The sequence below is a fragment of the Amphiura filiformis genome, chromosome 10 (assembly GCF_039555335.1).
Source record: "Amphiura filiformis chromosome 10, Afil_fr2py, whole genome shotgun sequence".
NCBI lineage: Eukaryota > Metazoa > Echinodermata > Ophiuroidea > Amphilepidida > Amphiuridae > Amphiura > Amphiura filiformis.
In genome coordinates this window covers 59,341,445-59,359,098 of record NC_092637.1, presented here as the reverse complement: position 1 = coordinate 59,359,098, position 17,654 = coordinate 59,341,445, and the positions used below count along the sequence as shown (strand labels likewise).

The following is a 17,654-nucleotide window of genomic DNA, read 5'->3' as shown; positions in this document are numbered from 1 at the left end:
TTTTCTATATTACATGTCCTGTACTGATATATTTGATACCAACGTATAGCTGTAGGTATCTTCTATCCAGTGGTACCAAAATAAGTACAAACATTCCCCACATGATATTGCTGTGGTTTAATAATGTGAGTGCGCTCCCGTGAAATTGGAAAATATAGCAAAATATAGGCCAATATTGTTATTTCTGCTTTAAAATCTTCAAGTTTTTGCTAAATATTACATTGATGATTATTTATAACTTTTATAGCACAGACAGCCAGCCATAGGCCAAAAAGATGTTCAGAAATTTTTTTTTCAGGCATAGTTTGTTACAAGCTGGCATCGATGTTATATCAAGTCCTTATATAGTAAAGTTTCACATCAGGGGCGTTGCCAAAAATAAAATTCAATTTTTGGCCGTTTATGGGCCAAAAAACCCCATTTTTGGTCAAAAAGGGTCAAAATGTTAAAAGTGGTCCAATCTTCTTGAAATGCATATCAAATTACTCGTCTTGACGAGTAGAGTTGAAAAATGTATAGTTATACCTATCTCCGACCTTGTATTACGTCACAATGACTGGAAACGTGGAAAGGTCAACGCACTTTTGGTAAAGTGTCAAATTCATAAAATCTGTTATAAAGGACTGATTTTGACAATTTTGATGTCTAATTATATGTTTTCTTGCATGAAGAAGCCAATAAAACAACTTTCAAAGACCATTTGGACAGTCTTAGCTATGAAAATACTATTATGTCAGATAAAGCTGACTGTATTGTGTAACTATACTCAACTCAGGAATGAATATGACATTGAAATTGATCATAATTGGCTTATTTTACATGAGCACAGTAATGTACATAAACATTACCTTACATTGAAGTATATTTTGGTGGATATAAAGAAACTAAAAGTACACAAACAGAAAATAAAGACATTTTAGAGTTGATGACAAGTTTCTAAGAATCATATTTTACTATCATTTGTTTCCTTTTCCCAACATAAACTTGGACCTTCCAAGTATCAGAACCATTCAAAATAGGTTTAATACACCCATTCACACATTTTTTTTCATAAGTACCAAATTAAAGTTTTAGGTGCCTTAAAAGGGCATTCTTTGCTGACAACTTAGTACTTATTACGGCCCATATATTCCACCAGGAGTACGTTTTGTAGGAAGACCAGTTGTCTTCAACTGCTCCTCTCCACTGGAGAGGGCCTCAGAACTCATAGACTTCTACCTTACACCAGTGGTGAGATCCCAACCCACTTACCTGAAGGATACAGGAGATACCAGCAGGAAGATCGAAAACTTGACTCTACCTCAAGGCATCATTTTAGCCAGCCTGGATGTGGATTCGATGTTCACATCGGTCCCACAAGATCAAGCTTTTCGAGTTACTTTGGAGACACTTGCATATCTGGACCCTTTTGATTACGACCCAATCAATCCACATATGAAATACATGGCAGAACTCCTATGCCTGGTGTTAATGTTATACAGGAATTATTTTGAATTCAATAACGAATATTTCCTACAAACCTCAGGGGTACCTATGGGCCAAAGATCAGCAGGTAGCATCTGTAACCTTGTAGTCCATGAATTGGAAAACAAGATCTTACAAATTGACTACACACATCCACACCTTATACAGGTATATGAATGACACCAGCAGGTGAACACCTTCCACACCACTTTGAAGTTATGAAGCTTCCGAGGACACCATCCAATTCCTAGACCTGGCAAACGCTTTAAAGAGAAAGGTATCCTGGACATCAAATGCCACCAGTCTTCGATGGTTTCGTACGGGCTGAAGTCATGCGATATATGCAAGAAATAATAACTATGAAACATTCTTGGAAAAGAAAGATTTCTTCATGGAGAAACCTTCCACCAGAGGCTACAGCGAAGCTGAACTTCTCAAGGCGGGTTCCTCAATCAACTTTGAGGACCGCCATTTATTCCTCGAGGAAAAACCAAAATCTCGAGAAATACCTTTGGTTTTCAAGACCAAATATGCCCCGCATTTCATGGGAAAGCACATAAAACAGGCTATACAAAACATTGGAATATTATCAGCAACAATCAGAAGCTGAAAATAACATTCCCCAAACCACCAATAATAGCCTACAGCAGAGCTGAAAACTTGCAAGACTCACTAGTAAAGGCCAAACTTCCATCTCCAGAAGAAGATGATCCACCCACACATAATAGATCTCTCCATCTGAAGAACTTGAAGAGATGAGGTATCCAACAACTCTTCTTAATCGCAAACATTAAGAAAATATGCACGAAGACATATAGGCCTACACAACACCTTGTTATGTGACAACATGACTTCAACACCAACAAAATGGCTAACCTATAATTCCACAAAGATCTGTCAAATATACACAGGGAAGAGGCAACAGATAGGCCTACAGACCTATACCAAACACACAAAGTCACCCGAGCACCGACCTAAACCAGGAATAGACAAGCTCATCAAAGAGGTTCCAAAGAAATACTAGGGCCTCCAGCAAGCTACTGATGAAGGACTATCGTATTCCGTTTACATGGTCCAGAAACATGTGTCTAGCAAGCTGCTATATATAGCCTGGACTCGACCCTGTTAAATGTTACAAGATAACAACCCCTAGTGAATCACATACAATTCATGTTTCACCGAGTAACAGTTTTCAGACTCCAGAATGGAGCCTAAGAGTCGCAGTATCCAGCTATACTCTGGTCCCATATCTCAGGATATGTGACCCACCTTGTCGTAATCAACAAGTGGACACAGAAACCGACGATCTCCCTATTACACGAAGTCTCTAATAAGAAACTCAAATGGCGGGGATTTCTAATCCTATGGATCTCTTCCATTTTGGAGCTAACTATAGGCCTATAGTTAATTACTATATGCGTTATCTCCGTTTCCGACACTAGCGAGCATGCACGTTTGATTGCGTTTATACGCACCATGCGCGAAATACGTGCACATATACCTCTCACAAAATAGTCAAGGATGCAGCATCAGAACCAAGACCCAACAAGGATGACAACTACATTTTCTTTAATTTCTATGAAATTAACATTTAAAACATCTGCATGTATACGACACAAAAAGGAGAACAATATGACCGATTCTTCAAGCACACCCATCCATATTACTGCTTTGTACTAATGAACCGAAAAAGAATTTTTTACTTTATATAACCTAGCTACGGGTACGTACTCTTTTATGGGATAGAGAGACAAAATACCGATTTGGACTTTTATCAGTTTGGCTGGAAGTTCTGCTACCCCCTTCACCCCCCTCTCAGTTTTGTGCACAAGTATATAATATCTATTTCTCAAAATGAATTTTTAGATTTTTTAGAAGATTAACTAATATGTTAATATCATGGTTCTTGTTACAATTTTATTACTTTTCTTATATTTCATGTTCATTACGAAGGCAACCTCACCCGATGATACCTAATTGGTATAGATCATTATGCCACTGTTTTTTCTCATAAAATATGATTCTAAACAATTTGCCATTATCTACTCTAAGATAAGTTTTTGTACTGTTTTTTCTTTATATTTACCAAAATATACTTCAGTATTACATAATATTACATACAATTAATGTGCTTGATGTAAAATATGCCAATTATGTTCAATTTTGTTGTCATATTCACTTCTGAAGTTCGATAAAGTTGCACAATACACCTATCTAATCTGACATAATTGTATTTTCATAGCTAAGATTGTCCAAATGGTCTTTAAAAGTTATTCCATTGGTTTCTTCATGCAAGAAAACATATACTTAGACACCAAAATTATCAAAATCGGACCTTGATACTAGATTTTACGAATTTGACCCATTACCAAAAGTGCATTGACCTTTCCACGTTTTCGGTCATTGTGACGTAACATTTTTCAACTCTACTCGTCAAGACGAGTAATTTGAAATGCATTTCAAGAAGATTGGACCACTTTTAAAATTTAGACCCTTTTTTGACCAAAAATGGGGTTTTTTGGCCCATAAACGGCCAAAAATTGAATTTTCTTTTTGGCAACGCCCCTGATGTGAAACTTTACTATATAAGGACTTGATATAACATCGATGCCAGCTTGTAACAAACTATGCCTGAAAAAACATTTCTGAACATCTTTTTGGCCTATGGCTGGCTGTCTGGCAAGTCTACATAGCCTTAAGACAACCAGTAATTTATACACAAAAGTCCCAAATCAAGAATGCGTGCTATGGTTTACACGTAGTTGAATGCGTATTCGACCTCTCTCTGCGCAGTGATAGAGACATTATGATGATTTTGGCTACAGCATAAAGCCGAATAGCTGTTAAAACGCGTTTTGAGGGATATATCGATTGTTTCAGAACATGCAAGTATTGTAAATAATTCGTGTACATTCACTTCTATAATATACATTTCAAATGAGTGCTCACGAATGTTCTAAATTTTTATAAGGATCAATGGAATAGTACCAATATTTTCAAACGCCGTTTACTCAGAACAGCAATTTTGCGTATTCGGCACTCTGCCGTGTTCATAACGATATTATAATCACTTCTTATCTTCACTGATCCATCAGATACCTATTGTTATGAATGATCAATGTAAAGGTTCAGAACTGGGCTACTAGTGGTCTGTCAAGTATCTCTAGTTATTTTCATGACTGTGTCAACTCAAAAATCATGAAAGGTCGAATGTAGGAAAAGTATGATCAGTTGAGCTCTAGTGAACATATTTTGTTGCATGTCCGCATGCGGAACTGCTAAATGTTTTGGTACAGTTCCCCATGCGGTAGTGAACATATAATTTCGAATGTCCGCATGCGGAACTGCAAAATATTTGGTGCAGTTCCGAACAGTGCCGCCGAGAGCCATTACGGGCCCGGGGGCAATGTGAACGCACCGGCCCCTTTGATCAGTGATGACGGTGCAGGACTTCAGGTGGGTGGGTGTGTGTGTGTGGGGGGGGGGTAATAAATTTCTTTGTAACATGGGGGAGGGAGGTTGGTGTAAAAGAATAGTTTTCGCTATGCCAGAACAGTTTTCCACTATGTATATTTCGTTACCTAGGTAACGGTGGGAAATATGTCAACATTAATTGGACTCAATGGGCAGTTAAATTATGCCAAGACTCATGATCATATACCCTACATACAGGGATAACTATGGTAACATCACATTAATAAAGACTAATCGCAAATCTTCACAATATCTTTTTTAGGAAAGTTTATTTACACAATACAAATGCTTTAAATAAATACAAGACATTGAGCTCATCTATATGCATTGACTCTCACATAAATGTATCAGTATTGTTCCTGACAAACCTATATGGAAATATTCTAGATATAAAACATGCAGAGCTCATGGATGTATAGATTGCCAATTTCTTCAATTTGAAGCAATGGTCATAAAAGTTGCCACAAACTATGACAAACACTGGTAAGATTTCATCAAATGTGATGCGATCAAGCAAAATCAGTCGCAACTCAGAAATATTAAATATTCAGTTTCTTATATGATAGTAAAAAACATTAACAAAGCTACATTTTGCAGAAAACCCTATTAAATGAAACTGAACAACCAACGATATGAGCAACGTAAGAGTTTCCAAAACAAGAGGAAACAAAAGTAAATACTTCCTTTGTTTGGCTATATCTCAAAATCAATATTTCTGAGTTTCGACTGATTTTGCTTGATCGCATCACAAATATAAGCAGAAATTGCTGGTCTGAAAAGAAAGGGAAACATTGCATACTTGTGAGATATTCTACTGTCTTGTTTTCCTGCTGAACCGGGACCCGGGGGAGGGTCACTTTAGTTTGGTTTGGGCAGGCCCGGGAGAGGGTCACTTTAGTTTGGTTTGGGCAGGCCCGGGAGAGTGTCACTTTAGTTTGGTTTGGGCAGGGCCGGGGGAGGGTCACTTTAGTTTGGTTTGGGCAGGCCCGGGAGAGGGCCACTTTAGTTTGGTTTGGGCAGGGCCGGGGGAGGGTCACTTTAGTTTGGTTTGGGTAGGCCCGGGAGAGGGTCACTTTAGTTTGGTTTGGGCAGGGAGGTGCTGCTCACAATCTGAAAAAGGATTCATTACTATTTGTACCCATCCATATAAACATTTTCGGTCAATTTAATAAATGGTCAGTTTTTTCAATTTTCCCCAAAATTGTGGCTACAGTGAGGCAAAATTGGGCTATTTTCCAAAACAAAAAACCATTGACTCATCCATATACCAAATTTGGCCTAGAAAAAGGGGTCACTATTACACCAAATGGGTGAAAATTTGACCATATTTGTGGCACATCCCTGTATGGTCATTTGTACTGAGAACTCCCCAGACTGAACTCAACCTGATAAAGGTAAAGGCCATACTTTTGTTTAATTTGTTAATCTGGTACACTTGTAGATACATGCAATGAACGTAGCATCATATCAACACTGCTGTTTTCTTCCTTTGACAAAACTCTCAGAGAAAAAACACCTAATAATTTAATTGACTTACTCGCTTTTCAGCCATTCCTAAAAATGCTTTGCATGGATCACTGACAGAGCCAATTCACTGACGTAAATCATGACAATCATAGAAGTGGAAAAAAAAAGTTCGATTAGATTTGAACAAAATCCGGTAAAAAAGTCTCTTGAGCTACAAATATTTTCATATTACTGAGTTAATGAAGTTTCAGAAGTTGTATTATTATTGATGAAGTTGATAATCCTATCACCTATCATAAAATTAACCTTCAGTTCCAAATGACAATCACTAGGTCAGTAGATCAAAAAACCACAATCAAATTGCATATTTTCATTATAACAAATTTGACCTATATAATCCATTTTGCTTGGTCACAACAAATTTGTGCGTACCTTTACAATGCCAGCACTGGACCATTATAAATAAATTCATACATATATACATTAAACATTTTCTACAATATATCTTCATTTGGCCATCTCCTGCCTTGTCACGCCAAAAAAAAAAAAAAAGGTTTGTCTGCGGTCTCACAGCTGGTTAGAAATGCAACCCTGAATGCTTTTTTTATTGATTACCTTTTGACTTTTTTCTGCTGGTTACTTGTTCGACAAAAAAAGAAGCAAATAGAAAAAAAATCCCACTTATATATTGTATACCTGCATGATTTTATGAATGCCCGTGGTTGACCCGAGACAAACCTTTTTTCTTGCCTTTTACACAATATACAATAATACTCAAAGCTGCTAAAAACAACTGGTAGCTTGCCAGCAGCAATTCAACAACAAATTCACCTTAACATCTCTAGATCACAGTAGTCTGAATGCTGCTTGTCAGTTTCTATTTGAGATGCATCCACTACATTACTAATAACTTGTTTGATCAAAATATGTATAATGCTCCTGTTACCAGATACAAAATCTAGCTTTACCACTGACATACAACTTCAAATCAGAGTACCATACTCATTATTATAGTCCATATACCTTCCTCAAGTCAGTTAAGTAAAATCAAATTGTGAGACTTCCTCAAATACTGTTAATATAGGCAGAAATCTGCTGTGCTAATTGGATTCAATGCATCATTTCTTTTTGGGAAATGTATACTTTTATGTACTTCTCATTATTACATTTATAGATACAATAAAAAGCAATGTCTAAATTACGGACTTGAGAAAAGTATACAGACTATAGCACCAAGCCATCCCCTACAGAATTGTTTCAAATGATGTGCCCCTTTTCAATGCATATGTTTGACTTGCTTCTGTCAAATGTCTACATGCAGTACCATCTAAGCTCACCTGCTAATAGGATTAGGACTAAAGATACATTGTTTATAATGTGGCAATTCCCCAATTTGCCTATCATTTAATCATTTTAATACCTCCTGAGAGGGACTGATTTAAGCATCAGGGTGCAATAATTAGCTTGTGCTTCTTGCTACAAACATTTTATTTTCCTGCCAATAAATATGATTTCATTGTACTTGGCAAATATTGATTTGCAATGCTGAAATTTATGGCATAATGGATACTTTGGAAATGGATACTTAAAAAAAACACAAGTTTTTTGTAAAGAAATCAAACAACGATTAGCCACAATCACAGAGCATATTAGAATATTCTGTTGATGTTTACATATCTGCTATCACTGACTAACTTGGAGAATACTACAAAAATTGAATCAGTTTTACACCTGCAATACATCGGAACCAGCCACATGATTCATTCTTGTAAAACACAGCTAGCTTTGGTATATTAAAATAATTCATTCCACATATGTAAGCATTTTTTTTCTTTAATGCTACATTTTGTTTAAAATTACCATGCCTTACTTTATCATTGATAAGACGCTTCAGTAATATAATAATTCTTGACAGACAAAATATTGCTTTGCTTTCATTGAAATACATCTCTCTGCATGGATTTTATTTTCCTTATGTGAATTGTGACTAACCTTTTACACTTGTTCTAACTTCAGTCAACGCATTGACAGGCAGGCACACAGGTGATAGGAAGGGGCACACTACCACATTGTAAAAATAGCTATGGGTGAAATTGGCATAGAAATAATGAAAATTCAATCCTGTGTTCCTCCACCCATACACATTGTGATATTTCAGTTGAAATCCATACACCCCCTATGGAAGACACAACCGTAATCTCCCATACATAGAGTGTAGATTTCAAATGGAGCCACCCATTCAGGTAACCCATTTGAAATTCAGATCCCTTGTGTGCCAGAAGGTTAAGATCATGTCTTCCATAGGGGGTGTAAGGATTTCAAGTGGAATAGCCCAATTCTCAATGGCAAGTCTTGTTACACTGCTTCCATATGAAACCAATGAGGTAGAATCAAAAAGTACCAACTCAACCATGTTTGAGTGTAGCTCATGGAGAGAGGCAACTCAACCATGTTTGAGTGTAGCTCATGGAGAGAGGCAACTCAACCATGTTTGAGTGTAGCTCATGGAGAGAGACAACTCAACCATGTTTGAGTGTAGCTCATGGAGAGAGGCAACTCAACCATGTTTGAGTGTAGCTCATGGAGAGAGGCAACTCAACCATGTTTGAGTGTAGCTCATGGAGAGAGACAACTCAACCATGTTTGAGTGTAGCTCATGGAGAGAGGCAACTCAACCATGTTTGAGTGTAGCTCATGGAGAGAGGCAACTCAACCATGTTTGAGTGTAGCTCATGGAGAGAGGCAACTCAACCATGTTTGAGTGTAGCTCATGGAGAGAGGCAACTTAATCATTATTATTTTGCTGTGCACCTGGTAAACTTTTGATCAAAAATGTGTGGTTGCTTGCATTCTGTGTGTAATGTATTGCAAAACGTGCACATGCAGACCTTTGAAATACAAAGGCCTCATGGAGGAACAGAGGATACCTTAAAACATCCACTGAATGAGAAACCCAGGCAAAAGAAGAAATAAAACAAACAAACAAAAGCTTAAAGTATCATTAATTCGTGGCTTTTTTTCGATGAATGCCAGAGGTATATTATCTGCCCTCCATGAGTAACAAACAAAGATGGCAGATTTACCATGATAACGTCACGTATGGAGCAATTTGAGTCAAAATTGTTTATTGCATATCTTTGTTTGAAACTGACTAATTCAGACATGAAGACAACATAGCTCAATAGTGTAGTACTACTTGCATGCAGAATCTTTTCTTTGTTTCTCTTTTAATTTTGGTGCTATTTTCATGTGGTTGTGCACCTTTCAATTTGATTGTATAATGTCTGTTGATTCAAATTTGTGCATCATACAGAAATTCAAATCAGTAGCCTATAATTATAAACCCAGAGGTAAAAAATCCTATTCTCATTTCTACATTATACAAAGAGGTTGTATTATAAGCTGCAATAAAAAAAGTCCCTAATCCTATAGCCTTGCACTGTCCAACCGTCACCTGCTCAAACCGTGGGCCGCCCTCGGCGAGTGTAGTCTCTGGTGCTGGGGAAGCAGCGTGAAGTAATTATGTTCTATTGCTTCCCGTAATGTGATTCGCTTATTGGGGTCATACTCTAGCATGGCTTCGATCAGCTTGAAGAAGTGGAAGTGCTCTTCACTGTTGGAAGTGGCATACTGCCGCAGTGATTTGCAGTTTTCACGCACATATCGACCGGATGAGCTGCTTGGGTCCCAGATTACTTGGTTGTTATCAAAATACTTAGTTTTCCTACAAAAAACAAAAACAAATATGCTATATTAAAATTAAAACAAATCATGCTGAATCAAAATAAAAACAGATTTCATATACACAATATATGACACGATCTAGTCCATGGGGGCCATAGGCGGCAAAAATATATGAAATTGAGATACAGTCAAATATATGAAGTAAAAAACAATAAAATACATAAGAAAATAGACATCACAAAACTTCATAACTTTAGAACCATGAATGACCGACCTTTGGTTCTGTATGCACAAAATAGTTAGACCGGGTTTAAAGTTAGACCTGGTCTGAGTGGAATTTTTTAGTTCCATCAGGAATAGTCCTTTACTCTTATTCCTTCCTAGAGTAACTTGCAAATTTTAAAGATTTAAATGCAAAGTTCAGAATTAATACAAAATAACTTATGTTATATAGCAAATGTTAAGGAAAATGTCTTTTCACCTGGGACTAAATTCCACTTAGACCAGGTCTAAATCTTTTGTGCATACAGACCTTGGTGTTTTCAATAACCTTGATCATGTCACATATGCAAATCGTAATATCCCCATTGTACATGTTATACAAGGGTGCAGACCAGAGGGGTGCATGTAATTGGATGGGGCGTACTGAGGAAAATGAAGACTTTATATTTAGCCTTTTTATAAATGTCTTCCGTTTTTCATACACATATCCCCATTCTCTACCTAAATGTCTGTTAGTAAGTAAATAACACTGTGATTACCTTGTTCTCTTCATTCTCTTCAACATCCATTTCGGCATAGGTCCCAAGATGGTCTCCATCATTGCTAAATGTTCTCTGTTGTCATGTGTCTATAAAAGTACAATAAAATGGTACTATGTGAGTATGTGTGATACAAAGTTAACTATGGCATATATGCACCTTCAAGAGGCTTCTGGGGGTGCAAAATCATGTGACAATGTTTTCAATAGGGAATAAAGCGTGCCCTTGATGCAACATAATCCAAGCCGCAAAATTCATGACCCATTGAAAAGCGTTCACATGATTTCGCAGTCATCTATCTAACAAGGTCTGCACTACAGCTCAGGGCTAGACAAAATTTAAATTTCACAGGAGGGAGGTCAAGACAACCACAAATTTCTTGCAACGTTTTGGCAAGGCCACAATAGCATTTGCGATTGCTGGCGTATACTGTAAAATGTATTGTAAAAATTTTTATATAAAGGGTATAAAACGTTAAAATAACATTCAGAAAACATTTGTGAAAATGTGATGCAAATCACTTTAACATCATGTAACTAAATGTTGACAAAGTATTTTGTAAAATGTTTGCCAAACAATATTTTCCAATAACATGTTAACAATATTTTGAAAATGTTGTTCTAGTATTTTTTTTATTCATGAGCAACTTTTCCAAAAATTTGGCCTCAAATTTGAGGGGTTGGCCATGTTTACTATATTAGGTTTTGCATAGAAACATTTGTCACAGGCACACAATTTCAGATAATATGTTATTATGATTATTTTGTTAGCTCAAATGAAATTCTTCGAATCATACACTTGGGCTATGAACTGTAGGCCACATTACCTGTTTATGGACAAGCTCTGTTTATGGACAAGCTATGTATATATATCAAAACTAGAGTAGTTTCTGAACCACAGCTGAACCATGGGGCTTTAGCAGTATATGGTAAGCTACAACTGGTTAATTACCTGTCGCATAGCTAAATCCTGCCTGGGAAATTCCACAGTGGATTCCACAATTAATCCTCACTATGAACGCAAAAGGTAAATATCTGTTATTCACCCAAAACCTAAATAGACAGTATCATAATAATGACAGACACATATCGATCTGTTTGAATATTGGTCCACTTTCTGTGAATTCATCAAAGCATAATGAAACATGTCTATTGCACATGGGGTTAGTGAACAGGAAGCAGCTAATAGACTAGTATCTTGTGCAACAATGGAATATATTGTGCTAGAGCAAAAGGTGAGTTACCAAGTAAGTTAGATAGACTGATAAATCTCGGTGTGACTGCCATGGCTTACCTGAAACAGTGTGAAACCAGTGTAGAGTTCAAACATAATAGCACCAATACTCCACACATCACATGGTTGACTCCATCCAAGTTCTGAAAAGAAAATCAAACATACGTATATTACTAACGATAATAATGCACAAGGACCTTAAATGCAATGACTTAATGCGTACTTTAATATTGTCAAGTAACACACCTATGTGGTTTAACAATTTTTGATATATCATATATTACTGCTTTACGCAGACAAAGTCTGGATCTGTAAACATTTAATAATAATATAATACACTGCATTTAGAACGCTATACACAAAAGTACCATAGCGTTTACAAATATCATAAAAACATAATACATCAGAATAAATATGATTTCAAAAGTCTCTTGAAAGAATCAATGGTGGGGCAAAGTGGTGTACTTATATTCCTATTTATTTGAGTTCTCTGCCATCACTAGCATGGCATACCTGTCCCCTGGGGATGGCTTTTTGTGGACAGGTGGCTATGTGATCTGCGGCTCATAAGAGCACTGGCATTTTAGGCTCTCAGGTACATTCATAGATCACCAATTTAGTTAACAAATACAATTTCCCCCAAAACCTTCCAAAAAATAAAAAGTTTGGCAAAAGTAATGTCAAACTTTAAAACATTGGTTTATTCTTTATCTTACCTAATATGACCTCTAATGCTCTGTAATGCCTTGTGGAGACTATTGTGCTGTGGTGCTCATGGTCAAATGTTGCTGAGCCAAAGCTAGTTTCTTACCTAATATGACCTCTAATGCTCTGTAATGCCTTGTGGAGACTATTGTGCTGTGGTGCTCATGGTCAAATGTTGCTAGTTTCTTACCTAATATGACCTCTAATGCTCTGTAATGCCTTGTGGAGACTATTGTGCTGTGATGCTCATGGTCAAATGTTGCTAGTTTCTTACCTAATATGACCTCTAATGCTCTGTAATGCCTTGTGGAGACTATTGTGCTGTGGTGCTCATGGTCAAATGTTGCTAGTTTCTTACCTAATATGACCTCTAATGCTCTGTAATGCCTTGTGGAGACTATTGTGCTGTGGTGCTCATGGTCAAATGTTGCTGAGCCAAAGTCAATTAGCCTCACATCTGTCTTCTTAATAATCCTTTCATCACGTTTCTGTTAAGTAGAAAAAGACATCAGCAAATCATGCATTCTGTTTGCAATCTTTTTCACAAATAGCGCACTTACGCATGAAATTTTAACCAAAAGAATCTTAGATAGGACTTTAGTCTTTATAGTTAACATCGATTAGTTGAGCAGCAGAAAGGCCTTTGTCCATCAGCTGCTGTCCAGGATGTCCCAAACTGATTATACTACCATGTAACGGTCCTCATGGTATTCCAAATGTTTTAACATTGACTATCAGGATGTTTTACGAAAACATTGTTATCCTTAACTTGCACTGCACAACTCTGGACTTCAATAATTTAGACACATAATTTCAAAATTACAGCAATACTGGGACATGTTTTAAAAGGTTTAACATTGAATTTTTATGTGACATAACTTATACTGAACATTGTTTTAAAACATTTATTTAGCCTACAACTGTGTATCCATACATGTGTGAATGTATGTACAAGAAGTAATAGTATACGTTTTTCTAATTACATTTATGTAGATGTTCTGTGTCAATACGCCATTTTGAGACAGTGGATGAGTCAAAATATGTATTATGTGACACACAAGTGTATTTTTCAACCTTCCTGACAGTTTCAGTGAATATTTTGTCATATAATATGATTTGTCTTATTTCTCTCTCCACAAGTAACAATACAGATTTTAACCAATAAGCATAAATACATATATCTTTCTGCAGCTGAGCCACAAAAATAAATTGGGATGGAAGCATTTTCCTGGTAAAATGTCTTAAATTCCCTAAAACCTGGGTCTTATATGAAATACTTGGCAAGGTAATTGTCTGAAACACTTTCAAAATGTGCAAAGTCCTGCAGGAAAAGATGCAGGCTACAATTTGATCAGCTCCTAATTGGCAGATTAATATAAATATATTTAATTTTGAGAACTGCCTTGCGACATCTCGCCAAAACAGCCCAGAAGCATCACAAATTATTAATTGAAGCCATATACTTTGTCTACATTATCTAGCACACACAATATAGGCCAAACAGATCAATTATATTACTCTTCGGCAAAATGATAAAAGCCTAACAATTCCCGCCGATTACGAGCTGATCAAAGTATAGCTCCATATTCAAACCTACCTTGCTTGGATTGTAGTGCAAATTGTAGTCTGAATTCACAAAGAGAACATTTTCTGGTTTCAAGTCTGTGTGTGTTAACTTCATGTCATGCATAACTAGAGGAGCAAAGAAATAGGAATGATAATATAAATACACTGCATCATCTCTAATTAACATGCTCCACAAAAATACAGGGTTTCTACAACTAAACACATCACAAGAAATAAGTCCTCCTCTGAAAATTATGTCATAACATCTTACAGTAAAACTTCCAATAAAACTTAGAAATAATTATATGATTGTTTACTAAGTGTTGTGTGAAAACAAAAGATGTCCATGACTTCATGGCTGAATGAACCCAATTGAAGACAAAAACTGCCCTTTCCAAAAGTCACAAAGTAGGCCTATATGCTTGGTAACTGCAAGGTGTATTGGGACAAGGAATGGAACTGGCCACCTTATAACTCACTGTGCTGAGCTCTGCACCAAGGGGATTTGCATGGCTGAATGATCAAGAATCTCTACACATTATTTTTTGGGTCGGTCTCTGAAGGCAATATTTTTTGAGCCTAATTCTCACATACTTACATTTCACTGCATAGCACATTTGGTAGGATATGTGTCTGATTTGGTCCATTGTGTAGGGCTCGTAATTGTTGTCTTTCTGTAGTGTTAACAAAATATTGACTTTCTTGAAGGCACAGTACTGAGTAGATTTTTAATTTACATTTCATTTAATTATATTGAAAAGCATTTAAACATGTGCTATTAAAAAACAATGGCAATCATTTATGAAGAAAACAATTCGGGTCCTTGCTGACGGGACATGGAAACGAACGAAAACAATTCTGCATGATAATTACACTATAACGCATCGATCCCTCCTTAGACGCAGTCAGTGCGTCACGCTATGAAGCGTGTCTAGTATCGCACACTTCAGGCATGTCAAGAAAGAAAACTTTACATTCACATAAATTATGTAAATCAGCTACTTGGCATATTTTACTTAGCATGGTATGTCACTGCACCCCATATGGATCTCCAGATGTGAAAAAAAACACCTTCCAGATATTTGGAAAAAAGAAAAACCTAGAATCAAAATTGTAAAAATCTTCCACCCCTAAGTGGTCATAATTTTTGTTTCATCACTAAATTTAGACACTTACACATCTATTTTTGGTTATTGAAATGTATCTTTAAAACTAAAGACCCAATTACAGCAAAAGTATACATTTTTGGGAAGCCTTGGTTCCAAGGAATCCAACTGTGCAAAAATCAAGTTGGTATACAGGGTGTGTAAGAAAAAATATAGGGTGATATCATGAAAAACACTGATTTTAATATTAAATTGATAATTTATTACATTTGCTTAACTGAAACACCTCAAAAAAGTTTTTGTTGCAGGCCACACTATGAGCTTTAATAAAATGTAGTTTTGCTACATACATGTTATCATTGACTGAAGTGGTGATACAGGGTGTGTAAAATAAGCTAGTTCATGCACTGAATGTTTTTACATTTTTTTAAATATTTTATTTAGAGTGTATCCCACATTTATTTTAACTGCATATTTGAATTCCTGTGGTAAAAGCTTTACAAAAACGTAGGGTGTATAATTCTCAAGATCCCTAAAGCCAAAACGCACATTGCGACTGAAACTCTTGCCATTTGTGTGTAGTGAATATGGACAAATTGTGATTCTTGTGACTTGCGGTTCTCAGTGAGTACTTGTAAACATAATTAGACAAAATTTATGACTGAATATCAAATCAAACCATATTTAACAGCTCTATCTATTCTTCTGATCAAGAAAATCAAAATGAGCACGGGCTCCTCCCTCCCAGACATTACGTGGTACCGTGTCCCTCCTCCACTTTGCATCTTCGTTAGTTTAATTAGTGCAAATTAATATATTTTTGGTCTGATTGTAATTGTTTTGGTGTCAAATTCTAGGAAACTTTCGAAGTTTTGAAAGTGCTTATTTGATAAAAATGGGAACAACTCAAAATTTACAGCACAATGAAACATAACCACTCTAAATGACATATCAGTTCATGGCGCATGGCCATTTACAGAAGAAATACACTATTGCAAAATGCCACTCATGGCTAAACACTCCAAGGGGAAAATAATTGATCATACATTATTTACTTTGCAGCCACGTTATAGGCTATATGGTATAAGCACAGAGGAGTAAGATAAGACAGAGCGCGTACCACCAGTCAAAGTCTCCGCCTCATCCGATAATGAGGGCCGATTGTTCCATGAAATGCGACAGGCGAGACTGCTACGCAATTACCGCGATTTTCATGGTCTATCGCGTATCAGCGAAAAGCACGCAACGCTATATTGCGTATCTGCGAAGGCACGCTGCGCTGGCGTGATTGTTAGACACTGCACGATCGAACAATCGGCCCTCATGAATATGCGAGAACTTACCGTATACAATACACGGGGACTTTGACTGATGGTACGCGCTCTGTCTTATCTTACTCCTCTGTGGGTATAAGTCATATTTTCATTTCCATCTTAAATTCACTTTTACTCACCAAGAAGTCAAATATACTGAGACCCAGGATCTCAAAGGACATACACATGTGCCCATGGTAATCAAACCAGTCTAACATCTTCACACAAAGACTGTAAGGAAAAAAACAAAAGTACAATGGTTATTTTGTAATTGCATTGTGCAGTATATGCAATGTATACATTATAAATGTTTTTATTATATAATAATATATTGTATTGTTCGTTGATATTACCGTATATCAACTATGGTATTTTAGCTTGGGGATGTGCATGTTCATCATACATAAATGATCTTTTTAAAATTCAAAAGAGGGCACTTTGTATTATAAGTGCAAGTGATTATAGAAGTAGCACTAATCCCTTACTGATTAGGTATAATACTTTAAGTGTCAGGGATATGTATACATTTGAACTTGGGTTATTTATGTACAAGCATGAAAATGGATTTTTACCAAATGTTTTTGATGATTTGTTTGTAAAACAGTCTAAGATCCATGACTTAAACACCAGAAATAAAGATCGTCTGAGGCTTCCTTTTATCAAAAGAGCTTTCTGTGAAAAATCTACTAAATATGCAGCTACTAAATTATGGAATAATGTTAACAGCATTAAAAGCTCATCATCGATTAATCAATTCCGCCATGTATTTAAAAAACATCTTATGCAAAATTACTATTAACTCTTTATTGTATCTGGTTCATATGACCACATTGGATATTTATACCCGCATGCGAAGCATGGACGGGTATATTGCCATCCTA

The 17,654-nt window shown here is 36.3% G+C and overlaps 1 protein-coding gene across 2 annotated transcripts in view; it reads right to left on the bottom strand.

Annotated features, from left to right (window-relative positions):
• Window positions 1–5,188: 5,188 nt before the first annotated feature.
• Window positions 5,189–17,654, bottom strand: part of LOC140163085 (dual specificity protein kinase CLK2-like) — a 72,009-nt gene continuing 59,543 nt past the window's right edge. The window contains exons 7-13 of one of the 2 annotated variants that reach the window (XM_072186457.1): window positions 16,914–17,004; window positions 14,953–15,028; window positions 14,386–14,480; window positions 13,147–13,276; window positions 12,144–12,226; window positions 10,851–10,939; window positions 5,189–10,129 (exon numbers count right to left, since the gene is read on the bottom strand). In XM_072186457.1, coding sequence (XP_072042558.1) covers window positions 9,856–10,129; window positions 10,851–10,939; window positions 12,144–12,226; window positions 13,147–13,276; window positions 14,386–14,480; window positions 14,953–15,028; window positions 16,914–17,004 — 838 coding nt within the window. In that variant the 3' untranslated portion in view covers window positions 5,189–9,855. Of the gene's footprint in view, window positions 10,130–10,850; window positions 10,940–12,143; window positions 12,227–12,799; window positions 13,277–14,385; window positions 14,481–14,952; window positions 15,029–16,913; window positions 17,005–17,654 lie in introns of those variants that run through there. The other variant, XR_011860401.1, reaches the window with a different exon arrangement.